A 22,700-nucleotide genomic window follows, 5' to 3' on the forward strand; every position below is an offset into this window, starting at 1 on the left:
AAGCCCCTTGCATCTTATTCTATCCAGGGTTCTCACCATTGAAGGGTTGCTGTTTTCTCTTCTTTTGACTTCCAGTGTCAGGAGATGGCATTTATAAGGGAAGGTTTTTCTTGTAGTCTCACTTGCTCAACTGTGGAATGGGCTGCCGTGGGAAGTTTGAGTTTCCTGCCTAGGGTGCTGGATACCATCTTGGCAGAGCCGTTGTGGTGGTGGGAAGAGAACTCCCAGCCCCGAGATGCTATGAGTCTTTGGTGCCCGTTGTTCCTAGGACGCCTCCAGAGGTACGCAATCTGATGCAGATTTCGCAACGCAGCCTTGAGGTTAGTGATGCAAGCTCATTCAGGAGGAAACTGTGGCTGTTGAGTCGGACCCCAGGATGCTGCTGGGGCTCGGAGGGCCTGAGTCACGCCTCAGAGCTCCCGCCAGCGTTTCAGAGGGAAGCGATGTTGTCTCTTGTTCCTCTTCCTCTGCTCATCCCCTCAAGGTGGGCGGCTGGTCTTCAGCCTCCTCTGCATTCCACACAGCCCTCCTGGGAAACCTCAGCCACACCCCTGACTTCAATTCCTATCTCTGTGATGATAAATTCTAATGTTGTGTCTCCAGCCTTGATCTCATCCTTTAGCAAACAGACCAGGTAGCCAGCAGTTTCTTGGACATCATCATCTCATCAGCCCTGCATCTCAACACAGTGTGTCCCAAACTGAGATGTTTTTCTCCTGCCCTCAAACCTAACACCCCTCACCCAACCAGCCGCCCTATACAGGAACTTTTTCTTTCTCTCTCAAGTACACTTCTCCCTTGCCTCCATATCCGATGTGTTCCACCCTATAGTGCCTCTTTTTATCGGCCTTTTAAAATTCCAGTTCTGTTGCAACTGATTTCATTATGCCTCCCCAGGGCTGTATTGCTTGGCTTCCTGGCTGGTTCCTGTGTGCCAGCTCCCCCTTTTCTAAGGACTACACTCTGTGTTAGGTGGGTGTGTAAATGGACAAAACTACTGTAGAAGACTAGTAGTATCTATTCAAGTAGACATATGTATACCCTGTCCCGTGCTTAGTTACTTCAATCATGTCCGAGTCTTTTCGATCCCATGGACTGTAGCCCTTTAGGCTCCTCTGTCCATGGGGATTCTCCAGGCAAGAATACTGGAGTGGGTTACCATGCCCTCCTCCAGGAGATCTTCCCAACCCGGGGATCAAACCAGGACCTCCTGCATTGCAGGCAGATTCTTTTCCAGCTGAGCTACCTGGGAAGCCCATGCATACCCTATGACCCAGCAATTCCACTCCTAGATATGTATCAAACAGATGGACATCCATGAAAGTACCAGAAGTCAGATGCAAGAAGTTTTATAGCCCCAAACTGGAAACCAGGTGATGCTCATTAATATTAATAATTATCATATCTTCATGTAATGGGATATTAACATAAAGATGAAAAACAAACTACTTTTATATACGGCAACATGGATGAGTCTTGAAAACATTGTGTTCGGTGAAAGAAGCCAAATACAATAAAATAGGGAAAACTGTTTTATGGTGTTACGATCAGGATACTATTTTCTCTTGTGATTGGGTAGTTCCTGAAGGAGGGCTATTGGGTTTTGAGTAATGATTTCTTTCTTTAGCTGGATGCTGTTTACAGAGGTGTGGTCAGTTTGTGAAAATGTTTGCACTTCTCTGTATGTGTGCTATACCAACACCCTTCCCCCCACCCACACACCAAAGCAAAATTATTTCCATTTTCCTCATAAGCAGCAGAAAGATTTCCAAACCCTAGCAATACATTCAGTGCCCTCTGTGATACGACGACCCAGGGCATCTCCTTCCCACCTATGGCACATGTGCCATCCACACTGAGTCACACCCCGTTCTGCTGGCACATCCCTGGGCCCTTGCTTTTCTAGTTCCTCTCTCTCTCTGTTTCTGTGCTGAAAATGCCACCTCCTCTATGAAGCCTCCCTTTATTTTTTAGGCCAAACAGATCTCTCCTGGGCTTGTGTTCACACGGCATGCTGTTTTCCCCTCTCTCAGGGCCCTTAGCTCTCTGCTCACATGTGTTTCCCTGATTGGTGGTAAACTCTGCGGTGGCAGGAACAGTGTCTCGTTCACCTTTGTAAAATCTCCTGGAGCCAGCGTTGTGGCTGCTACAGTGCTCGAGCTAATGAATATCTGACAAGTGATTGAATGCATGCTCTGAGTTAAGCCTCAGTCAGTACTGCCAGAAAGCCAAGACACCCAGCTTGCCTGCAGAAAGCTTTTGCTGAGAGCCAAGTCACTTTGGAAGGAAACACATCCTGCAGTCCTTTATTAGCTGTTGACAGCCATCCAGATGTAAATGTGTTGTGCAGCATTGTGGGCGTGTCCAGTTAGACTGAGCAGCCCCACTAACATGAATAAGCCGTGCAAATATGTGTTTAATGACCATGTTGCTCCGTGTCAAGTCTTAATCCCAGATAATTAGCAGATAGATAATTGGTAGAAGAATGGGAGGTGCCGATGGATATCCCATCACTTGGGTGAAGCTAGTGATCCTCTATGGATTAAGACCCACCCTCTGTAAGTGTTGATGGCTCCATTTGAAATGCTCCTTTTGAAAGGGCCTAGGTCCAAGAAGAGGTGTCAGGAGCTCCAGAATGGGGCGTTGGCATCAGTGCTAATTCCCTGGGCTGCTTCCATGCAAGATGGGTGGATGGGCCCCACTGCCACCAGGTTAGTGCTGACAGCTCAGAGTCCTGCACTGCCACTGACTTGGCGGGTCGTCTTGAGTAGGTCCCGTCTCCTTTCTTGCCATTTGTCTACTGGCAAAGGGTAGAAGGAATGGGGTGGACATGCTGAGTTGAGAACCCATTGTAGGCAAGATTTTCCCTACTCTGCTCCTTCCTGGCTTTGTCAGAGGCGTGGTTAGTTGGCCTGGATGTCAGGGTGGCTTGAAGGGGATGTTCTGGGAGTGAAAGCAGACATCTGAGATGAGAGTTGACTGTATCGTACTATGTGCATGGTGACCCTGGAGTTGCACATCCAGGCAGCACTGGATTGAATGACTTTCACGTGTCACATTTAACATATTAGTCATGCTCAAGAGAATGGAGTTTAAAGGCAGCTCTGCTGTGGATCTGGGTGTAGAGGAATGAGCCCTTGACTAGAAGTCAGGAGGCTAGTTTTGAGGCTGTTATCATAGGAAGTTTAGTGTGAACATAGTCTTTATTTCTCTGGGATAAATGCCCATGAGTGCAATTGCTGAATTGTATGACTGTTACCTATTTAGCTTTATAAGAAATTGCCAAATTGTTTTCTAGAGCAGCAGTACCATTTTACATACCCATCAGCATTGTATGACTGATCCAGTTTCTCTAACTCCCTGCCAGCATTTGGTGTTGTCACTGTTTTTTTTTTTTTTGTAGTCACTGTGATAGGTATGTAGCAATATTACATTGTGGTTTTAATTTGCATTTCCCTGTTGACTAATGATGTTGAACATCTTTTCATGTGCTTATTTGCCATCTGTGTATCCTCTTTGGTGCAATATCTCTTTTGCCCATTTTGTAGTTGGATTGTTTCCTTACTGGTGAGTTTGAGATTTGTCTATATATTCTAGATAGGAATCTTTTGTCAAATATGTGGTTTGAAAATACTTTCTTCTGGTTTGTGGTTTGTCTTTTCTTCCTTTTAACAAAGTCTTTCCTAGACAAATGTTTGTAACGTTAACAGTCCTATTTAGCAATTTTTTTCTTCTATACATTGTGCTTTTTTGTGTCATTTCTAAGGACTTTTTGTTTGCTTAATTCAGACAGTCATGTCATCTGAAAATAGAGACAGTTTTATTTCTTCTTTTCCATTCTATGTAACTCTTAATTTCTAGCCTTTTTTTTTTTTGGTCCTGGTTAGAACTTCCAGTACTATGTTGAATAAGAGTGATGAGAATGGACATCTTGCCTTGAGCTTGATCTTTGGGAAAAATATTCAGCCTTAAGTATAATGTTAGCTGTAGATTTTTGGTAGACAGTCCTTGTCTAGTTGAGGAAGAACCCTTCTGTTCCTATATTTTTGAGAGTTTTATAAGGCTAGTCAAATTATCTATTTCATATTGAGTACGTTGTGGTATTTTTTGTTTTTTCACATTGGTCTATTTTATCTAAGTTGTCAAATTTATGTGTTTTTAGTTGTTTGTAGAATTCCCTTATTATACTTTGATATCTGTAGGGTAGTAGTGATAGTTTCCATTTCATTCCTGATATTGGTGATTGTGTCTTTTTTCCTTAATCAGTTTTGTTAGAGGTTTGTCCATTTTATTCATCTTTTCAAAGAACTAGCTCTTTATTTCCTTGGTTTTCTCTGTTTTTATGTCTTCAGTTTCAATGATTTTCGGACTCTTTATTGCTCCCTCCCACCCCTCCCCGATTCCTTCCTTCTTTCCTTCCAGCCTAATAGACCTACAACAGTATATTAGTTCTAGGTATATAAGTGATTCAGGATTTCTGTATGTTACAAAATAATGACCCTGGTAGTTACCATCTGTCACCATACAATTGTAATATTACTGACTGGATTCTTTTTTTCTATTTTCTTGAGGTGGAAGCTTAGGTTATTGACTTGAGATTTTCCCTTTTTCACAATGCATGCCTTTAGTGCTATAAATTTCTCTCTTAGCATTTTATTTTTGCTATTTCCCACGACTTTTGGTATGCTGTATTTTCATTTTCATTCACTTCCATGTTTAATTTCTCCCCCCACTCCTAGACTTTCTCTTTTACCCATGGACTATTTAGAAACATATTGAGTACAAAGTTTTCCATTCACTGATAAACTAAGTAAATTTCTGGATCTTTCTTTGTCTTGTATGCTTCATTTGTTTTATTGGCAAGCAAAGCCCTGTAAGGGATGGCTTCACTACTCCTCAGACTCAGATCCATCTTCATCTTGACTAATCTGGAAGTAACGAGGTTTATAAGTGTCCTTGTCAGATGCAACCCTTGAAGCCAGCCACCAAAATTGTTCTTTTTAAGGTATTTCTTGGTAAGATATTTTAGATATCTTTTAGAGAACTGTTTCTCAGAAAAAAAACCATGATTTTATTCTTGAAGCATTCAGTGCAAACAACATTCCCAAGATTTCCAGGTTTTCCATTCATTTTAACATTTTCACATAGAGACGGTTCAAAATTTCCAGAATCAAAAATTCCATCTTCTCCTGGATGATTAAGATCCAAATTAAACTTCCAGGTTGACTTCTTGGGCTTCCTTTGTCCTTCTTCGGCACCATTTTGAAGGTTGGCCGTGCAATCAGAGAGCAGCCCTGAGTCTTTTGACTTCTAGCCTAGTGCTCCTCTAACCCAGGAGCTCATGATGCAAAGTATTATCACTTAGAGGTTCTGGTCCCCAACTGCCTGGTTCCAAACTGCTCCTCCTCTTCTAGTTCACGGTCACTACCTTTCAGAGGAGTTTGTGGAGACTGAAAGCACCAGATAGTGCCTGCCACGCCCCCCCCGCCCCCCACTGCAGCTCACTGAATGTTAGCCATTGTGACTTTTATCAGAGAGGGAAGGCATTGTTGTGCCCATTTTATTGTTGAGGAAGTTGAGGCTGGGACTTGCGCAGGTACTGGAACCAGGATTTGAACCAGTGCATTTGTGACAAAGATGGGCAACTGCTCAGAAAATAGGAAAGTACCAAACAGTGTTCAGATTTGACTCTTACTAACAGTATATCAGACTCTAGATTCATTTCGTGCATTTGTGTGTAGTGGGGGGCAGCCCAAGTTTCCTGAGGATAGATTTAGGAGGAAATCTTCAAACTGAGACCTGAAAGGGCTTACCTGGTGGCTCAGTGGTAAAGAATCCACTTGCCAATGCAGGGGACACAGGTTCGATCCCTCGGGAGTGAGCCCGCATGCCACGGAGCAATTAGGCCCATGTGCCACAGCTGTTGAGCCTGTGCGCTAGAGCCTGGGAACCACGACTCCTGAGCCCTCATGCCCTAGAGCCCATACTCCGCAACAAGAGAAGCCACCGCAACGAGAAGCCTACGCACTGCAGCTAGAGAGTAGCCCCTGCTCACTGAAACTCGACAAAAGCCTCAACAGCAGGAAGACCCAGCACAGCCAAAATAAATAAATAAATACAATTTAAAAAAAGAGAGAGAGAGACCTGAAAGCCACTTACTGAGAAGCGAGGTGTCTGCCAGGGCATGCAACTCACCGGCCACCCAACCTTGTAGTAGTGTTTCGGAAAAGTCATTTATGTTCATTATAGTTTGGGGTTTGGGTGGAAAGCCTGTTTCAGTTCTGGGGTTTTGCTCTCCTATCAGGCCGGCTGCAGGCCCAGACGGGCCCCTGTTGGAAGGAAGTCGGCCCTCCTCCCCTCAAGGAGGAAAGGCCCTCCCGTCTGTGGTCGCTGCATTGTACTTGTTGGATTCCGGGCTGTCAATCTTTTGCAGAGCTCCCGGGACGCTTAGCCTGCAGTTTGTTTTGTTAGGTTTCTCCTACAATTAATTTGGAAATCACCCAGCTGCCCACAGCCTCTCCCAGGTGTTCTGTAAACCACAGGCCTGCTCCTGCAGCCTTTGCCTTGGTGGGACCATCGCTGGCTGAAGCTGGGTGGGTCAGGGTGGGGTGATAGGAGGGTGAAAAGAGGCCCATGATGGTAGAGCTCGTTTAAAGCCACGTCCCCCTCAGCTTTGGCACTAACCATCCTGCTCTGTAGGATCTGGAGCAAGCAGATCCACACACTTTGCAAACTTTATCTTTAAGCCTCACACGCCCTGTGGAGGTAAGTCAGGGGCGTGTGGAGGATCCACCCTACTCAACGAGAAAGGATTTCCCCCAAGCTGCAGTCAAACCAACTGGCAAGCCTCCAGGTTCCCATATCCAAGGAGCACAAATCCTCACATGCTTGATTCATTTTGCTGTGAACTTTGTCACACCTGGATTGAATCCTTTGCAGACAAAGGTCTGTGACCTTGAGCTTGCCCTCTTTTCTTGGACCTTACTTTTCTCATCTGAAAAAATGCACCTGAAACCTGCTACTTTCCAGGGCAGTTGTGAAGATCTAAAGGAGAGCATATGTGGACGTTCTTAGTACAGCATGAACAAAGCCACTCATGGATAATGTGAGAGCTATGTTAGTCAGCTGTGCCATGGCTGAGCCACTTGAAGCTGGGGAAGAGTGATGGTGTACTGAGAGCCCTGGACAAGGATCTAAGATGTTAGCTCCTTGTACAGCTATGGAAAGTCACCTTCTTTATTTATGTGCTCAGTCGGGTCTGACTCTTTGTGACCCCATGGACTATAGTCCACCAGGCTCCTCTGTCTGTGGAATTTTCCAGGCAAGAATACTTGAGTGGGTCGTCATTTCCTTCTCTGGAGGATCTTCCCCTCCCAGGGTTGAACCCGTATCTCCTGTGTCTCCTGCATTGCGGTCGGATTCTCTACCTGATGAGCCACTGAGAAAGCCCAACCTTGTTTTTTCCTTCTATAAATCAAGGGGTAAGATTAGATTACCTTTCAGCTGTACTTTTTTTTTTTTTTTTAATATAAGAATGGCAAAGGAAATCTCAATGGGAAAACCAAGAATCAATTTTTTCCTGCCTCCAAAAGGGTCACCTTCTTTAGTTAGCATGCATTTGGCTGCAAGTAACAGAGAGACCAAAGAGAAGAGGTTTAAATGGCAGGATGTTTGTTATCGCACACAGGTATAATGAATTGTTCCAGGGTTGGATCTTTCAGTAGCTCAGTGATGTCACTAGGTACCCAGGTTATTCCCACCTTTTGGCTCTGCCATCCTCAGCAGGTTGGCTTGTTCTCTTAGGCTGGTACCTTCCGAGCCCAGCATGTCTGTCACACTTGCAGGAGTCACTCTAACAACATTAAGAAGAAGAAAATGGCTATTTCTTTCCCCCTGTTGCTTTAAAAACAAGGAAATATTTCCCAGAAGTCCTGAGCAGACTTTTCTGGGCATCTCACTGACCTGAAAAGTATCCTGGGCCTGTTTCTCAATAATCACTGGCAGGAGCGATGGAATCATCACCATGTCTACCTTAGACAAGTCCAGATTGAGCCAGTGGGCACTCCAATGGGTAAGACATCCCCTACAACACATGACCAATTGCAACCTGAACAAAATCAGAGTCTTGTGAGCAGAGAGGGGGCAGAATGAATGGGTAGACAACTATCATTATCTGGCACACCTTCTTCTTGAATAAGCCAGAAAGAGAGCGTATTGTTCTACTTCTGTCCAGGGTTGCCCACTGTTCAGTTGTCCTCAGTATGCTGCATCTCAGCTCTACCATAAAGACCCGTTTGTCCAGTTCCCTTGATAGGACACTGTTCTTTCTTTTGAGCACCAGTACAGAGAAAATGTGAGCACACCCCAATGTTGAGTAGTTGCATGAAGCTTGGATGAAATTTAGGATAAAAGGAAAGTGTTACATGGGAGGGGGACATTTTGAAAATGCTCATATTAAGAATAATTTTCTCATAGTGTAAGAAACCCTTGGACTTCCCTGGTGGCACAGTGGATTAGAGTCTGATGTCAGTGCAGGGGACATGGGTTCAATCCCTGATCCAGGAAGATTCCACATGCCTCAGAGCAACTAAGCCTGTGTGTCACAACCACTGAAACCCATACACCTGTGCTCCGCATCAAGAGAAGCCACTGCAATGAGAAGCTCATCCACTGCAATGAAGAGTATCCCCTGCTTGCTGCAACTAGAGAAAGCCTGCTTGCAGTAACAAAGACCCTGCATAACCAAAAACCAATAAATAAATTTTAAAAAAGAAACCCTTCACAGGGCTGCTCACGAACACACCATGCTTCTAATCTCATTCCCTTGTCCTGAGGTCGGGACCTCCGCAACAGAATAACACGATCCATTCGTGTTTGAGCTGAGTTACATACTGGCTGCTGTGGGGAATGAGCGAGGAGAGCAGTGGAGGGATCAGGGAGCTCTGTGTGTGAGGCTGATGCTGTGATCCAGGAGAGGGATGATGGAGGCTCCTGCTGGGTTTTGTCCTTGGAGGTGCAAGATGGGATTAGGTGGTTCTTGGAGAGGTAATGATCAAAGCAAATTTGGGGTGACTGGAACACATAGGGGTGTCTAGGAACAGCAAGTGGGGTGTTGGCTGGAGCCTAGAGGTGTAGGAAGGGCAACTGTGGGAGATGAGGCCAGGAAGAGGGTTCGCATAAGGATCATGGAGGGCCCCAAATGCCAGGTGAGAGTTTGGGCTCTCTGCTACAGATGAAAGGGAACCTGAGCCCACAGGACTGGAGCTCAGCTTCTGGAAGTGAGGCTGGCAGTGTGGGCAGAATGAGGGGTGGAGGTAACAGCATCCAGGGGCGCGCTTGGCTGGCTACAGGCGGCTGAGAGCAGAAGAGAGAGTTGGGCTGTATGAGGCTGTGCTTCTCACACTTCATCTCTGGTTGTTGATTGCCTCCATGCATGAAAAATCACAGCTGGGAAGCCGCTCCAAGTTCTCAGATAGTGAGATAAGCCGGTGTTCTGACCAGGGCAGAGATCCACCCTGATTCTGGCTCCCAGTCCCTTCCTCACCCTGGGAGGGGCTGACAGTTGATCCCCAGCGCCTCTCTGACTGCGTGCCTCTGCACCCGGTTAACCCTTCTAGGCTGAGCTGGAAATCCGAGCCTCAGCTCTCAGAGGGGTTGTGGGGCTGGCAGAGGGGTATGGGGAGCTCCACAGAGAGCAGTCGTCCTTTCCATCCCTGGAGCTCTGCTAGCTTTGGCCTCTACCTGGAGAGAAGAGGGAGGGCCTCCCGTCCTCCTTCTGCCTTACCTGTCTGCCCTGCTTTTTCTTTAGTTCACTGCTCAGTTTGGGCCAAAAAGCACTAGCAACACTGCCTTCCCTCTGGGTAGTTCTAAGCTATGTATTTAACTGATCCCAGGCTCACGACTGAAGTGACGCAGCAGCAGCAGCAGCAGCAGCAGCAGCAGCAGCAGCAGCAGGCTTACTTTACCCATGCATACAATGGAGGCTCCCCACCCAGTTGCACTCCTTGTCCATCCTTCAACCCCCACCTTCACCCCCCCCCATTACCTCCATTTCCACATTGCATTTTATGAGGATGATAATCAAATGTAGTCTCCCTCGAGGGAGGCATAGGTTTTAGTCAGGCTTGGACACTTAGAGCTATGAGATCTGGGTTAAGTCGTGTGTCCCTTTGGGTCTGTAAAGTTCTATACACACACATCATATTCCTATTTATTCCTATTATTGAAAACTCATGTGAGCACTGAGATCAGAGTCCTGATTCTTCCACTAAGCTGCTCTGTGATCCTGGGAAGAAAATCCAGTCTGGTACATGCCCCTTGTCTGAAAAACTTTTCATCAGAGACCTCCCCCGCCCCGCCCCACCTCCAGTTATTCTGTCATGCCAGCCCCAGCAGTCAGTACTTCTCAGGAACAGGATGAGCACAGAAACTAAATTCTCTAGAAAGCTGTGTGTATTGGGGGCGGGGATGGGGGGACTGTGGGGGTGGCGGGTGGATTCACTAGGGCACCCATAATCTTGGGCCGTTCAAGGGACCCTTAAACTGCTTTACTGGAGGATCCTTCAGCTATTCCTGCTGGCTGTTGGGTCCTGAAAAGTGAGCTTTATTTTTCTCCTAAACCCCAACTAGCCCAGACTTGGGGTTAGAGTTGCCAAGCTTAATCCGTATTTAGGTAAATGACTGCTGCTTAGAGGACACAGAGATCAGAGCCCAAGGTCTCCAAAGTGGCTCAGCAGGGAGTCAGGAGCCTGGGTTCCTGGCCAGGCTCTGACACCCCAGCTCTCAAAATGGTTTCAGATACACTCTGATTGAAGCCACTGTCACAGTCACACCCGTCAGACAGGGAACATGAGATGCATTCGGAAGTTTAGGGTTCCAAGACTGTAAAGTATACCCAAGGGTGGAGGTGAAGGGCTCTACCCCAGCCATCTCTGGTTGGGGTTCTTGCTCAGAAACAGGAAGCTTCTGGAAGTTATTCTGGGGTCTCTGATCAACAATGGAACACTTTACCCCTCATCGACAACTGACCCCCCCCACCCCCCCACCCCACACTTCTCTAAAGCTTTGCCTCTCTAGTAGGGCAGAGAAACGCTTCAGGTCTCATTGAAATGCAGTTTGTGTTTCAGTGAATCTGGGTAGAGCTTCAGAGTCTGCATTTCTGTTGAGCTCCCAGGGGATGCCCATGCTGGTAGCCTATGGCCCACACTTAGAGCACAAAGCCTTTGTCTCCTGTGCAGAAGAGCAAGGACAGCAAGCCTGCACTCAGCTTTTCTACTGGCTCTTGGAGAACAGCATCCTGCATTCAAAAGAGGAGTTCAAGAATGTGAGGGTGAAAGGGGACCTGCCACCTAGGTTTGTAGATAGTGCAACATAGGCTGGTGCAAGCTCGGTCAAGATTTCGAAGTATTTCAGTGACAAAGTTGGGACTCAGGCCTCTTGCAAAGGAGAAACAAAAACCAGAAAAGATACTCACTGAGGTGTTTCCCGTGCTTTCTCCAGGTGAATTAATGTTACTTTGACTCTTTCTGTTGTGTGTGTATGTGTTTTACAATGAAAGTGTACCAATTTTGTAATAAAAACGTGATTTTAATGAAAAAATTCTCACAAATTTTTAGTAAATGAGATTATGTTTATGAGTGTTCTGGATAAACTATAACTGTGTACAGCAGCTTCATGTCATGACTGTGGAATTCAGCCCAAATGCTCACGAGTTCATTTCAGCGAGGTTACCCTTACTCTTTCAGGCGCACGGGTCGTCGAGTTGAGGAAGCCGATGCCGTCACCATCCACAGCCGCGGAAAGCAGCTTCCTACACCTCCTTGGCCTCTGCTGTGGGAACGCTTCCCCTAGCGCTGCAGGAATCTTTCCCCTTAAACCGGGGAAGATTCCTTAATCCGTTTTCGTAGTAAACGACCTCGGGCCAAGACTCCTTTTGTTGCTGGTTTCTTAAACTTAATTGCAAGCAAAGTTAATTTGAAAGAAAATAAATGTTACAGCTCTGGGGCGAATTCTAACGAGCCTTGGGAAATTAGAGAAGAACGCATCTAATTACCCACAGCCCGGGGGGCGCCTGCACACGACGCTGGGGGTGCAGGGCCCAGAGAGGGGCACACGATTTTTTTGGTTTCAAGATAGGAAGAAGAAAAAAAGAGAAACGCACCTCCCGACTCTGAGCCCCTAGACGGGGAGGTCCTATTTCGCGGTTTGGGGGTTCGGAGAGTTGGACTGTCGGTAGACGCAGCCGTGAATGCTCTCAAGGTCCTAGCATCGCGCGGACGGCTCGGCCGCGTGGAGGGTCGGCTCGGCTCCGCCCGTCTGTGGTTGAAGCCCCCGGATGGCCCGCGAGATTTGGTGCCGCCGGCAGGCAGGAGGCCGAAAAGCGCCGACGTTCTCCAAAATCTCGAGAGTCCCGCTGTCTTTCGGGGCTCTCGCTGCGCGCGCCCGGTTCCCAACTCGCAGCTCCCCCTCTCCCATCACATACTCTGGCTTTTGGCGCCATCTCACCTGTCGTCCCAGTTTCCAGAGAGAGTTGGGAGTGAAGACTGTGCACTTTGCCTCTCCATCTTTCTCCTTCACCCGGGTTTTACCTCGACGCTCCAGGAGGCTTCTGGATAAGGCGGCGCTTTTTAATTGTAAAGCCCTTCTTCCCTCGTGTGCCAAGCGCTTTACAGTTTACAAAGCGTATCTACCTCTCTTGATTCGTTTAACTTCAGGACTCTGAGCGAGGGGTCACAAATTCCTACTCACAAATGAGGACCCTAGAGAAGGGACTCGTTAATGGCGCTGTCAAAGCATTGGATTTGCTAAATAAAACACAGAGAAAGGGTCAACCACCGCATTAACGGGGCGCATAGACTGCCCTTTTCCAGCCCTAATCCCCTAGCTGGGCTTTAGGCAGCCAAGGACAAGACCCTGGGGTGGAAGCCTTTCGATTTCTGACTACTGCCAGCTAAGGAAATGGCAACCCACTCCAGTATTCTTGACCTGGAGAATCCCAGGGACGGGGAGCCTGAAGGGCTGTAGTCTATGGGGTCGCACAGAGTCAGACACGACTGAAGTGACTCAGCAGCAGCAGCAGCAACCAGCTAGGCAAGGCATCCTGATTTCTGCCAGGGAGAACCAGACTGTCTAGCTGCACGTGAGAACCTTTGAATTTCAACCTGCAAGGATCCATAGGGAGATAAGGGAGGCCTAACACCTAGGCATTTCCAAGGTCACAGGGCTAGGTCTGAAATCTGGACCTGCTCGTGGTAGGGTCAGTGATGCAGCTGCTCCCTGCCTCCAGGTGGTCCATTACTACCATCAGAGTCAGGAAGGACCAGTGTCTAGACTCCTGCTAACACTGTAGCCATCAACCACACACTGCTATTGAGCACTTGGCTTGTGGTTAGTCCAAACTTAGGCGATTCATGGGGTCGCAAAGAGTCGGACACAACTGAGCGACTGAACTGAACTGAACTGAAGTGTAAAATACACTCCAGATTTTGAAGACTTAGTATGAAAAACATAAACTACCTCAACAATTTTTACACTGATTATCCCTTGAAATGATAGTTTGGACAAACTGTGTTAAATACAGTATATTATTAATCTCACTATTTCACTTGTTTTTAAAACAAATGCAGCTACCAGAAAAATCTTAGTTACACAGGCAGCTTGCATGATACTTCTATTGGGCAGCACTTTTTAGACAGATACCCGTCTGGACTGAATCACATTCACGTGTCTTTGTGAACAGGATAGAGCAATCCGCAAAATTAAAAATAAAAATTACCAATGGTTTTTAGTCTTCTTTCCCACACTCCCCAACTCTTCCCTAGTAAATTACGCAGAAAGAGGCTGCCTTTCTTTTGCCAGAACTCACTTACTCAAAGATCTTTATTAGAAACAGTTCATATGAACACTCAAGTTTATCTGAAACTGCACAATGAGCCTCTGAAATATTTAATGCTAGAAAGTTTTGCTCCAGAATCAAAACTTACAAGATATCTCCTGAGAAAGGGGGGGGAAATGGTTGGATTTATTATTTTTTTCTGATCTTGGTCATCTTGTAGCTTAAAAGAAATAAACGGAAACAAAGTTAAATACCAGTTTCTTTCTAAAGCCTGCCTAACTGACTGCCCCAGTTAGTTTTTCTCTTTCTTTTTTGCATGAGGAGGCTACCGAGGTGCGGCAAAAGGTGCCAGGGATGGAAGGGGCAGCCCACAAAATGAAAGCTGTCACCAAGAGACTCAAGAGAGTTTTGTCATCTCTGTGACTTTTAACTCACCCACTGGGTCCAGGGCTTAATGAAAAGAAAGAGTGGGCAATGGACAAATGTATTTCTACCTGCCTCATTGGAAAACCACATTTATGACCCAGCAGTAATAGCTGCCGAATGATCAGCACATCATGCTGAAAAGATTCAAGAAATTATGACATAATCGGGGCCTGGAGCTAATCCAGAGTTGCTTGCCATGAGCTCTGTTCCCATTCCCTGGAGTAAGGTTAGGCCTTGGGTGGCCCACCCATGCTGCCAAATATGCAGGGCGGCAGCAACCCTCATGGGCCCTTAAAGATCATATGGGGCAGGGCTGGATTCTGCAGCCCTCTTGTATATCACATGGGAACACTGCGGGGTGTGAGTGATGGAACTGGGTCACACTGTGGCAACCCAGCACAGTCCAGATTCAGAGCCAGGTTTGCAGTTCTCAGAGGCTGGGAAAGCAGGCCTCCGTCAAGCTAAACAGAGATCTTTCCCATTTTTTTTAAAAAAAGTTACTTCTTTTGCAAATTTGTCCTCCTCACCTTATGTAGGAAGACGCTATAGGAGTCTTTTATTGTAATAAGGTAGTCAAAGGCACAAGAAGTCGAACTGTGTAAAAAGAGTTTCGAAAAGTACAGGGAAGAGTGAAATCATGTGATTCTCCACCATTCCTCTAGACTCTGGAGTAGACGCTACCTTGTGCCCTCTTTAGAGCTAAGGGCCCCTCCCCGGTAGAATGTCAAAGGCAAGACCTTTGGAGCTGCGCCTCTATGAGAGTCTATTGTCCCAGTCCATGGGCCTCGGACGCTTCTCCCCACCTCCCATTTTCAAAGCCGCCCGGTAGGCGCCCGGTGTACGCGGTGCACCGGGAGTCTGCGCCTGTCACGCCGGCTCGGTCCCTGCCACATGGTTCTCAATTCGGCCCTCTGTCCAGTCCTGTCCTCAGGTTTCCTGGATACTTAGTTCGTAAGGACAGTCGAGGTATCTATGAATTTTCGCCTGTATGCTCCGCTCACATGGCGGACACGAACCGATCCACTGCGCCTGGATAGGCAGCCGCGTGGCGAGCGTGGTAGGCGCCTCCACTGCCCGCTCCAAGCTGCCCACCAGGATTGTAGCAGGGCCCCAGCGCTCCGAACTGGCCCGGCGATGTGCGCCCATAGAAGTCCACCGCAGTCTCGACGCCGCCGCTGCTGCCACCCGCGGGGGGCGAAGCGGGCCCGGCCAACCGGCCAGTCGCTGCGAAGAGGGCCCCGCTGGCCCCTTGCGAGTACGTGCCGTCGGGGCCGGCATAGGCGGCCGCATAGGCGGAAGTGTTGGCGGGTCGGGCACCGGCGCAGCCGGCTGGCTGGTAAGCGGTGCTAGCGGCAGAGCCGCCGGCCGAGGCAAAGGAGCAGGAACCGGCGGGCCCCGATGGCGCGGGGCCCAGTTCTGGGCTGAGCGGCCGCTCAGGCACCAGGCCGAAGACGCGGCACGGGCCTGGCGAAGCAGCCGGGTAGTAGACCGGGGGCGGCGCGGCGAGCGACGGTGCGGCATAGCCTGCATAGACCGCGCCAGGGTAAGGAGGGCGCGCCGCGGGCACCCCACCCGGGAAGATGGCGGCAGCGGCGGCGGCCGCAGCGGCGGCGGCGGCGGCGGCCGCGTCCTGCATGTAAGCCGGGTAAGTGGACAGGTCAGAGCGCTTGAAACGCTTGCGGCGGCGCAGGAAGCTGCCGCTCTCGAACATGTCCTCGGCGTTGGGATCGAGCGCCCAGTAGTTGCCCTTTCCCGGGCGGCCGGCCTCGCGCGGGATCTTGAGGAAGCAGTCGTTGAGCGTGAGGTTGTGGCGGATGCTGTTCTGCCACTTTTTGGGGTTGTCGCGGTAGAAGGGGAAACGCTCGGTGATGAACTTGTAGATGCCGCCCAGAGTGAGGCGGCGCTCCGGCGCGTGCGCTATGGCCATGGCAATGAGCGCGATGTAGCTGTAGGGCGGCTTGCCCCGCTGCAGGGGGCGCTTCCGCCGCCGCCCACCGGCGCCGCGACCCGCGGCCTCCGCCGGTACCCCGCCGGCCCCCGCCTCACCGCGCTCCTCCTTCACGGCCGCCAGCGCCTCCGGCTGCGGCGGCGGCGGCGGCGGCCCGCTCTCGGCCGTCATGGCGCAGCCGTCCCGTGTCCCCGAGGCGTCCCCGCTGCCTTCGAGGATCGGGCGGCGGATTTGGGAGCTGCGGGGTCCGGGACACTGGGTCGCGGGGACCAACGCTGGTTCCCTTTGCAGAGAGCTGAGAGGGTCCTCGCAGCTGGCACCGGGAGCTTCCCTGGCAAGGGCTCGCAGGAGGCTTGGCGCCCGCGGTTTCCGGACTGGCGGTCTGTGAACAGAGGCTTAAGTGTCCCGCCCACCGACGGCTCTGCTCGTGTTCTGGACCTCGAAGCCAGGCGCCGGCAGCGACGCTGGAACTGGAACTAGACTCCTGTCTAGGGCTGAAGGGTCCTTTGCGCGCTGGTGCCAGGCGGTCAGCGGGTTTGGAATTGGTCCTGGAGCTGAGGCGCTGGCATCAGTTCTGGGCTTCTCGCTGATTCTGAGGATAACCGTCGAGGTCGCGAGTGCAGAGGAGGTTGCGCGCCCAAAGGCCTGAAACGGTAGCAGTGAGTGCAGGCGTGGGGGCACTGTGTTGGGGGCGGCCTAGGCCGCGTCCCTGAGGCCGCAGCCGCTGAAAGCGCGGAGGGCAAGGAGTCGAGGCGACGGTGGCGAGGTCGCAGCGCGGGCCAGGCGCGGTGGCCGGCCACTGTTCCTCTCCGAAGGGTTGGCCTCCAGCCGCCAATACTTCTGGCGAGGCGCTCCCCTTCACACACCCGGACCGGCTCCTCCCTCTGCGGGTTTCTCCTCCTTAAAGGCGCGGGGAAGCTCGGGGCGGTGCTGCTTCCCCGCCCGCCCCCCAGCCCCCGACTACCCGCCCCCTGGGCCCAGGCGCACCTCCCCAGGTAGGAGCAGCTGTGGCGGCGCGGCGGGAACCACACGGTCCGAGCGCGGAGGGCGCTTGGAGATCTCCCCCGCCGGTCCTTTCTGCGCACCGACGGGGAGAATGAGGCCGAGAGAGGCAGGGACTGTCGGCGCGCAAACTCAGCGCTTCCGGACTTTACCAGCCTGTATAGAAGGCTGGGACCCGCAGGTGAAAGGAAGGGCTCGCTTCACTTTTTTGGCTGGAGAGGGTGAGAATTGACTGAAGGGGCGCTTGGTTCTTGTGGGTGGGGGCGAGGAAGGGAGAAGACGTCCCAAGTGATTGGCTCCCAAGGTCTTTGGGTTGATTCTTAAACCCTAAGTCAAGACTGCCCTGGCCATTCTCCATCCAGTCCCTAGTCTTTCAGACAGAATTCTTAGGTCTTATAGAGGATGTAACTTGCTACAGTTCCGCCGCGACTTCGCGGATTAGCCAAACCTCGCACCCGCCCCCGTCTGTGTTAGTGCGTTTCCTCACCATGTGCCAGAGGCAGCCACTTTCCCTCTTTGGGTGCCAGGCTTCTCGACTGTACCGAGATTTTGTATCTCGTGTCCTTTCATTACTGATATTTAGGGAAATACCTAACTACCCCCACCTCCAATCATTTATTCTTGGGTGGCTCGGCTCCCTCTCTATATGATGGTGAGTGAAGCACAGCTTAAAGAGGATGAAGGCTGGGCTTCTGCCCTCTCGTGGTGATCTTCTCCTCCAGTTTGCTCAGGCTAAGAAGGCTCCAAGCAGCCGAGTCGCTCCATCCCGAAGCGGGGCTAAGAGAAGTAGGGGCCGGGGGGAGGGGGAGCAGTAGCCGTCGGCCGGCGTGTCTCCTTGGAAAGGGGCGGGCACGGGGGACCCGTTTGCTTCGAGGGTGTCTGGTTTCTGAGTTCGTTTCCTGCCACCCCCCAAGACCGAGCTCGGCCTCACCCAAGACTTCCTGCATTGGTGGCCCCGCAGATCTGGATTCTTTTTATGATCATTTGCAGGGAGACCTTGGGCCAGTCCCTTCCCACCCGCAAGCTCACAGTTTTCTTTTTTGAGAATCGAAGGCGGAAGGAAGGCTTTTATCCTTAGGATTTCGAAACTTGGTGCCGACAGCCAGAGGCTCCGGCCGAGATGCAGCTTTCCGGCTGCGGGTGCAGGGTTGCGGGCAGCGACCCGCCAGAGCACGGCGGCCAGCCTTCAAGAATTTTAGTCGCGTTTTTCGTGGCGACGAGCTCCGGGCAGACCCAGCCCCACCAAGCACTGGGCAACTGCCTTCGGAAGCAGGAGGCAAAGAGTCCAAGTCCTCGCTCCGCCGATCCGGGTGTGGAAGCCAATCGAACAATTTGTATGAGGACCTTCCTCTGCAGATGCACACTCGAACGACTGGAGAGGCTTTTCACTCGCTCAAAACACTCCCAGGTTCCTTCTTCCAAAGTAACCACGCTGTGAAAATCCAGGTTTCATCCTATTTTTTTTTTCAAAGGGGGAAAAGGTTTAAAATTGTTAAATTTTAACCAGATTACATCATAGTCTTTTAATACTGAATTTTATGGTTCCAAGATTCAGATTTCCAAATGTTAAAATTTGGACTACTATCCTAGCATGAATCCCTAAATCAAATAATGTGTTTCTGTAATTCTATGACCAGTGTCTAAATTCTTTGACTGTGATTATATTTCTATGACTTTAAACTTCTGTTCAGAGTGTAAAAGCATATTCCTTATATCTTAAGATGCTGGGAGTAAGATTTTGTGCCTGAAAATATGATGCCACCGTTGGCAGTTGTAACTTCTCTGTTTTAGACATTTTTGCAGCTCTGAGGTACATATTGCTTAATTTTAATTCCTGTCTAGGAATGTCTGATTGGAAGATTTGGGTCCTAAAAATCCACATCTCTCTTATTTCATTCTAAACTACTAGTACTAGATCCACTATTCTATAACTCAAATACTCTAACAATTCTTATAATATTTGTGACCATATGCTTTAATGACTTTAAGATGGAGACTTTTAAGCTGCAGTTACTATGATTAGAAGCCTCCATGTCTCAGGATGTTTTGATCCTCATTGTTTTGTGACTGTGGACACACTCTTCTAGAAATCCGATTCCTTTTTCTCAAACTTTTCAGCTACTGAGTTCTACCTATGCATCAGACCAAGCGTTAGCATCCTGAGATTAGAATTATTAAGATTGTGATTCTAGGATTTCATGAACAAAGAATCCTTAAAATGCTGTTCCATAAATGTTTTATTCTAATAATACGTTTCAAAATTCTGTACCTTGAAGATGTAAAGTTTGAATTAAAGGACTTGAATGAACTGGGACAGTTAACCCGTTTGGATCAAAACTATGCAGAAAGATCCGCTCAGTGCCAGGCCACTTCCAGTCTTCACCTCTTGTCTGGGGCAGTGCTCCTTAATATGTATGGGATTAACAGACCCATTGAGAACCATTTGAGAGCTACAGAGTTGGCTCTTGTCCCTTGGAAATCATCCTTCTAGTCCAGCTGGGGTGGGTTGATGTTGATGTGGACAGACGCTGGGTGCTTTCCATCCTCTTCTGACTACCTACAGCCCTGAGTGTATCCTCAGCACCTTTTGGAAAAACCTGCCCCCTCACAGGCTATCTTATGTTCAATTCTAGGGGGAGAGGAGGAGTGCTGCTGATCTGTAGAAGATGCTAGAACTCTTCCCCTAACTACCGAATTTTGAAGTGCCCTCGGAGAGGGGATTCTAGGAGTTACAGGGAATTCCTCCATATCTTTTGACCCAGATGCCTCTGCAGGCAGATGCAGAGGTACCCTGCTCTTAAGGAAATCTTGGAAATTCAAGCTGGAATGAAACCAGGCCCAGATTGTCAAAGGGGCTTGCTTAAAGTTGTGCAGAGGAGGTTCTACACTGAAAGGAAAACTCAGGTATTTGGGTCCCTCACCTCCTGGGCCTGCAGCCTCTCTGTCTTTTCCTGAGTTCTCTGTCCTCACTTGTACTTGAAGTCCTGACCTTCAACAGTCTCCTTACAGGGGGACAATGGAAGTCTAGGCGCAGATGCTTGCCGATCAGATCTAAGAATCTCGGGGCAGCTAGAACACAGGGACTTCTGGATTACTCTGGGACAGTCAGTCAGGGTCAGTGGGTTGTAGGTATGGCCTCAGAGTGCCGCAAAGGCAGTTAGTCCTGTCAACCTAGCCGCTGGTTGCAGCAGTGGCACCGAGGGAGAGCTGTCACTAGGCCCAGCAGCTTTGAACTATTTGTTGTCCTTCTTAGGCCTCAGTCTCCCCATCTGGGAAGTGCGGGACTTCCTGTCATTTCATTTCCACCGAGTCAAGAGGATGAAGTGGGGCATATCGCCATGATCATCTTGTCTTTTAAACTATTTTCAAGACGGAAATGGTTGTTTAAAAAAAAACAGGCTGCTGAGGAAAATTAAAGTCGTTCCCGCTCATACGTGGGAATGAGATTCTCTCCTCAAAGAAGTAGCCGTAGATTAAATTGTTTTCTTCCCGCGTAGAAGGCGGCATGTGTGTAGGGAGAGTGTTGGAAGTTTTTGAGTTCCCAAGAGTGTGGCCTTATTTTGCTCCACGGAGGCGCAGGGACCCCCGGAGCTTAGTCAGGACAACACGGTTTCTAACGCTTTCTCCTGCTGGTTCACTTAAATACCGGGGACAGAGAATTACCATCATCTGGGCAGAGAAACTGGGGCCCAGAGAGGCGAGATTTCTGCTTCCCAGCCGCCAGCCTCCCAGCTCACCCAGCTCACCTCGAGGAAGCTCCTAATCCCTGACTCAGAGCCCTCTCCCAGCGCTGCCCTCTGGTCTCGGAATGGGGATTTCAGGAGCCGGCCGGGACAGCCCAGGAGGTCCGTGGCGGCTGCATCGAAAAGGGCAAACCTCCTGGAGCACGCGGACCTATCCCGCTGCGTACAGCGAGTTGGGGTCTGAGTGGAGTCCGAGCAACCCCCGCCCCCAGGTTAGCTCCTCCGCCCTTTCCCAGGCGCTGTGAGCGTTCCCGAGTCGAGGACGGAGGAGAGGACGGAGGAGCGCAAGGTAGATTTTGCTCACATCCAGAGGGAGAGAGCCGGGCTGTGGCTGGGCCCTCTTCTAGGAAAGCCGTGCACGCCCCCCCAACCCCGACCCCTCCACGGAGGAGGAGGTGAGTTTTCAGCAGGCTCACGTCTTCCTTTGGGTTCGAGGGCCTGTGGGGAGGAGTGGCTCTCCAGAATCATCCGGCATCCTGATGTCTTGGCTATTCTGAGCTCTACGTGCGGCCTTGGGACTCGAAGAAGCGGGAAAGATTGTGAATGTTCATTTCAGTGGACAGAGTTCCCGGTTTGCGAGACGATCTCAAAGGGCCAATGATTATCCTCTTTCCCTCTCAAAGCGGAAATGCACCAGACTGGATTCAAGTACCGTCTGAGGCACAGGAAGAAACAGTGATTTGACCTCCCTCCCCAGGCCAGGTTCAGCCCCAGGCCTTTGATTCTACTCCTTGAGGCCTCCTGCCCGGCTGTGACCGTCAGGGCACTTCACCTTGAAGCTATCTGGGCTCCCGGGGTGAAGGTTAGAGCGTGGTGCAGTGCTCAGGCAGGGACCCAGCCCAGCTGCTGGTTGCTCAGAGCCCACAGCTCCGTGGGAGCAATAGTGAGGGAGCCCAGAGACACTTGTCTGTGGCTGCCTGCGTGCAGAGGTGGCCAAGCTCCCCTCTGGCCTCTTTCCTTCGGGCTTTTTTGGCATTGTTTCTCTGTCTAGCCTGAGGGTGTATATCTTTCTTAGTCTTAGCCTCCACCTTTCTTGCCTGTCTGTATGAACCGGCCTGCACATCCTACCTTTCTGGGTACCTTTCCCCAGAGTCGCTTGGAAGAGAGCCTGCACACTTCAGCCAGGGTTGGGCTGCCCATACCAGTCCCTTCCCTCCCAGAGGATAATGCAGACAGTATCAGAGCTGGGACAAACACAGGTTCTGTCCTGATCCTCAGCTTTTCTGTCCAGGCACCTTGGAAGTCCTCAGCTCCCTGAGCCCTGCTGAGCCTGGCTGGGGAAGAGGGGAACACAAGGTTCCACATGCCAGCCTTTTGGAAAAACCTGAGTCCAAATAGTCCTCATTAGCACAGTTCTTCTGCTGATTGTCTCTGCACAAACTGGGCTACTTGGCTGCTCAAAGGCCCTCAATGACTCCCTTCCTCCAGGGCAAGATCAAGTACACCTTCCCTGGCCTGGCAGGTCAGAGCCCTCCAGCACAATATAGCCTCTTCCCAACCCTGCTGTCTCCCTTGGTCTTCTCTGCCCCCGGCTTCCGAGGACTCCCTGCCAAGTCTTCTCCAATTCTCTCACATAAGTTCTTGCCCTCAGCCTGGACCGGCCCCCCTCTACTCCCCCATCAGCCCAAATATCTCCTCTTCTGGGAAGTCCTCCCTGATTTGCCTAAGTCGAACACTCCCTCTTTCAGCCTGCCCCAGCATGATTGGATTTTGGCACTTGTCACACATTTTTGTGGTGTAGTAATTT

General features: G+C 50.0%; 1 protein-coding gene and 1 pseudogene across 1 annotated transcript; both read right to left on the reverse strand.

Moving 5' to 3' along the window:
- Positions 1 to 4,889: 4,889 nt before the first annotated feature.
- LOC138433438 (ribosomal protein eL22-like) lies at positions 4,890 to 5,261 on the reverse strand (annotated as a pseudogene).
- An 8,607-nt stretch (positions 5,262 to 13,868) lies between these two features.
- Positions 13,869 to 16,379, reverse strand: FOXE1 (forkhead box E1). Its single transcript, XM_069576111.1, has one exon. It carries the CDS (start codon positions 16,377 to 16,379, stop codon positions 15,258 to 15,260), a length of 1,122 nt encoding a protein of 373 aa, XP_069432212.1. The 3' UTR covers positions 13,869 to 15,257.
- Positions 16,380 to 22,700: the final 6,321 nt, after the last annotated feature.

The sequence above is a fragment of the Ovis canadensis genome, chromosome 2 (assembly GCF_042477335.2).
Source record: "Ovis canadensis isolate MfBH-ARS-UI-01 breed Bighorn chromosome 2, ARS-UI_OviCan_v2, whole genome shotgun sequence".
NCBI lineage: Eukaryota > Metazoa > Chordata > Mammalia > Artiodactyla > Bovidae > Ovis > Ovis canadensis.

Coding starts and splice junctions, on each gene's coding strand:
- FOXE1 (XM_069576111.1), bottom strand. CDS start 16,379: ATGACGGCCGAGAGCGGGCCGCCGCCGCCGCCGCCGCAGCCGGAGGCG.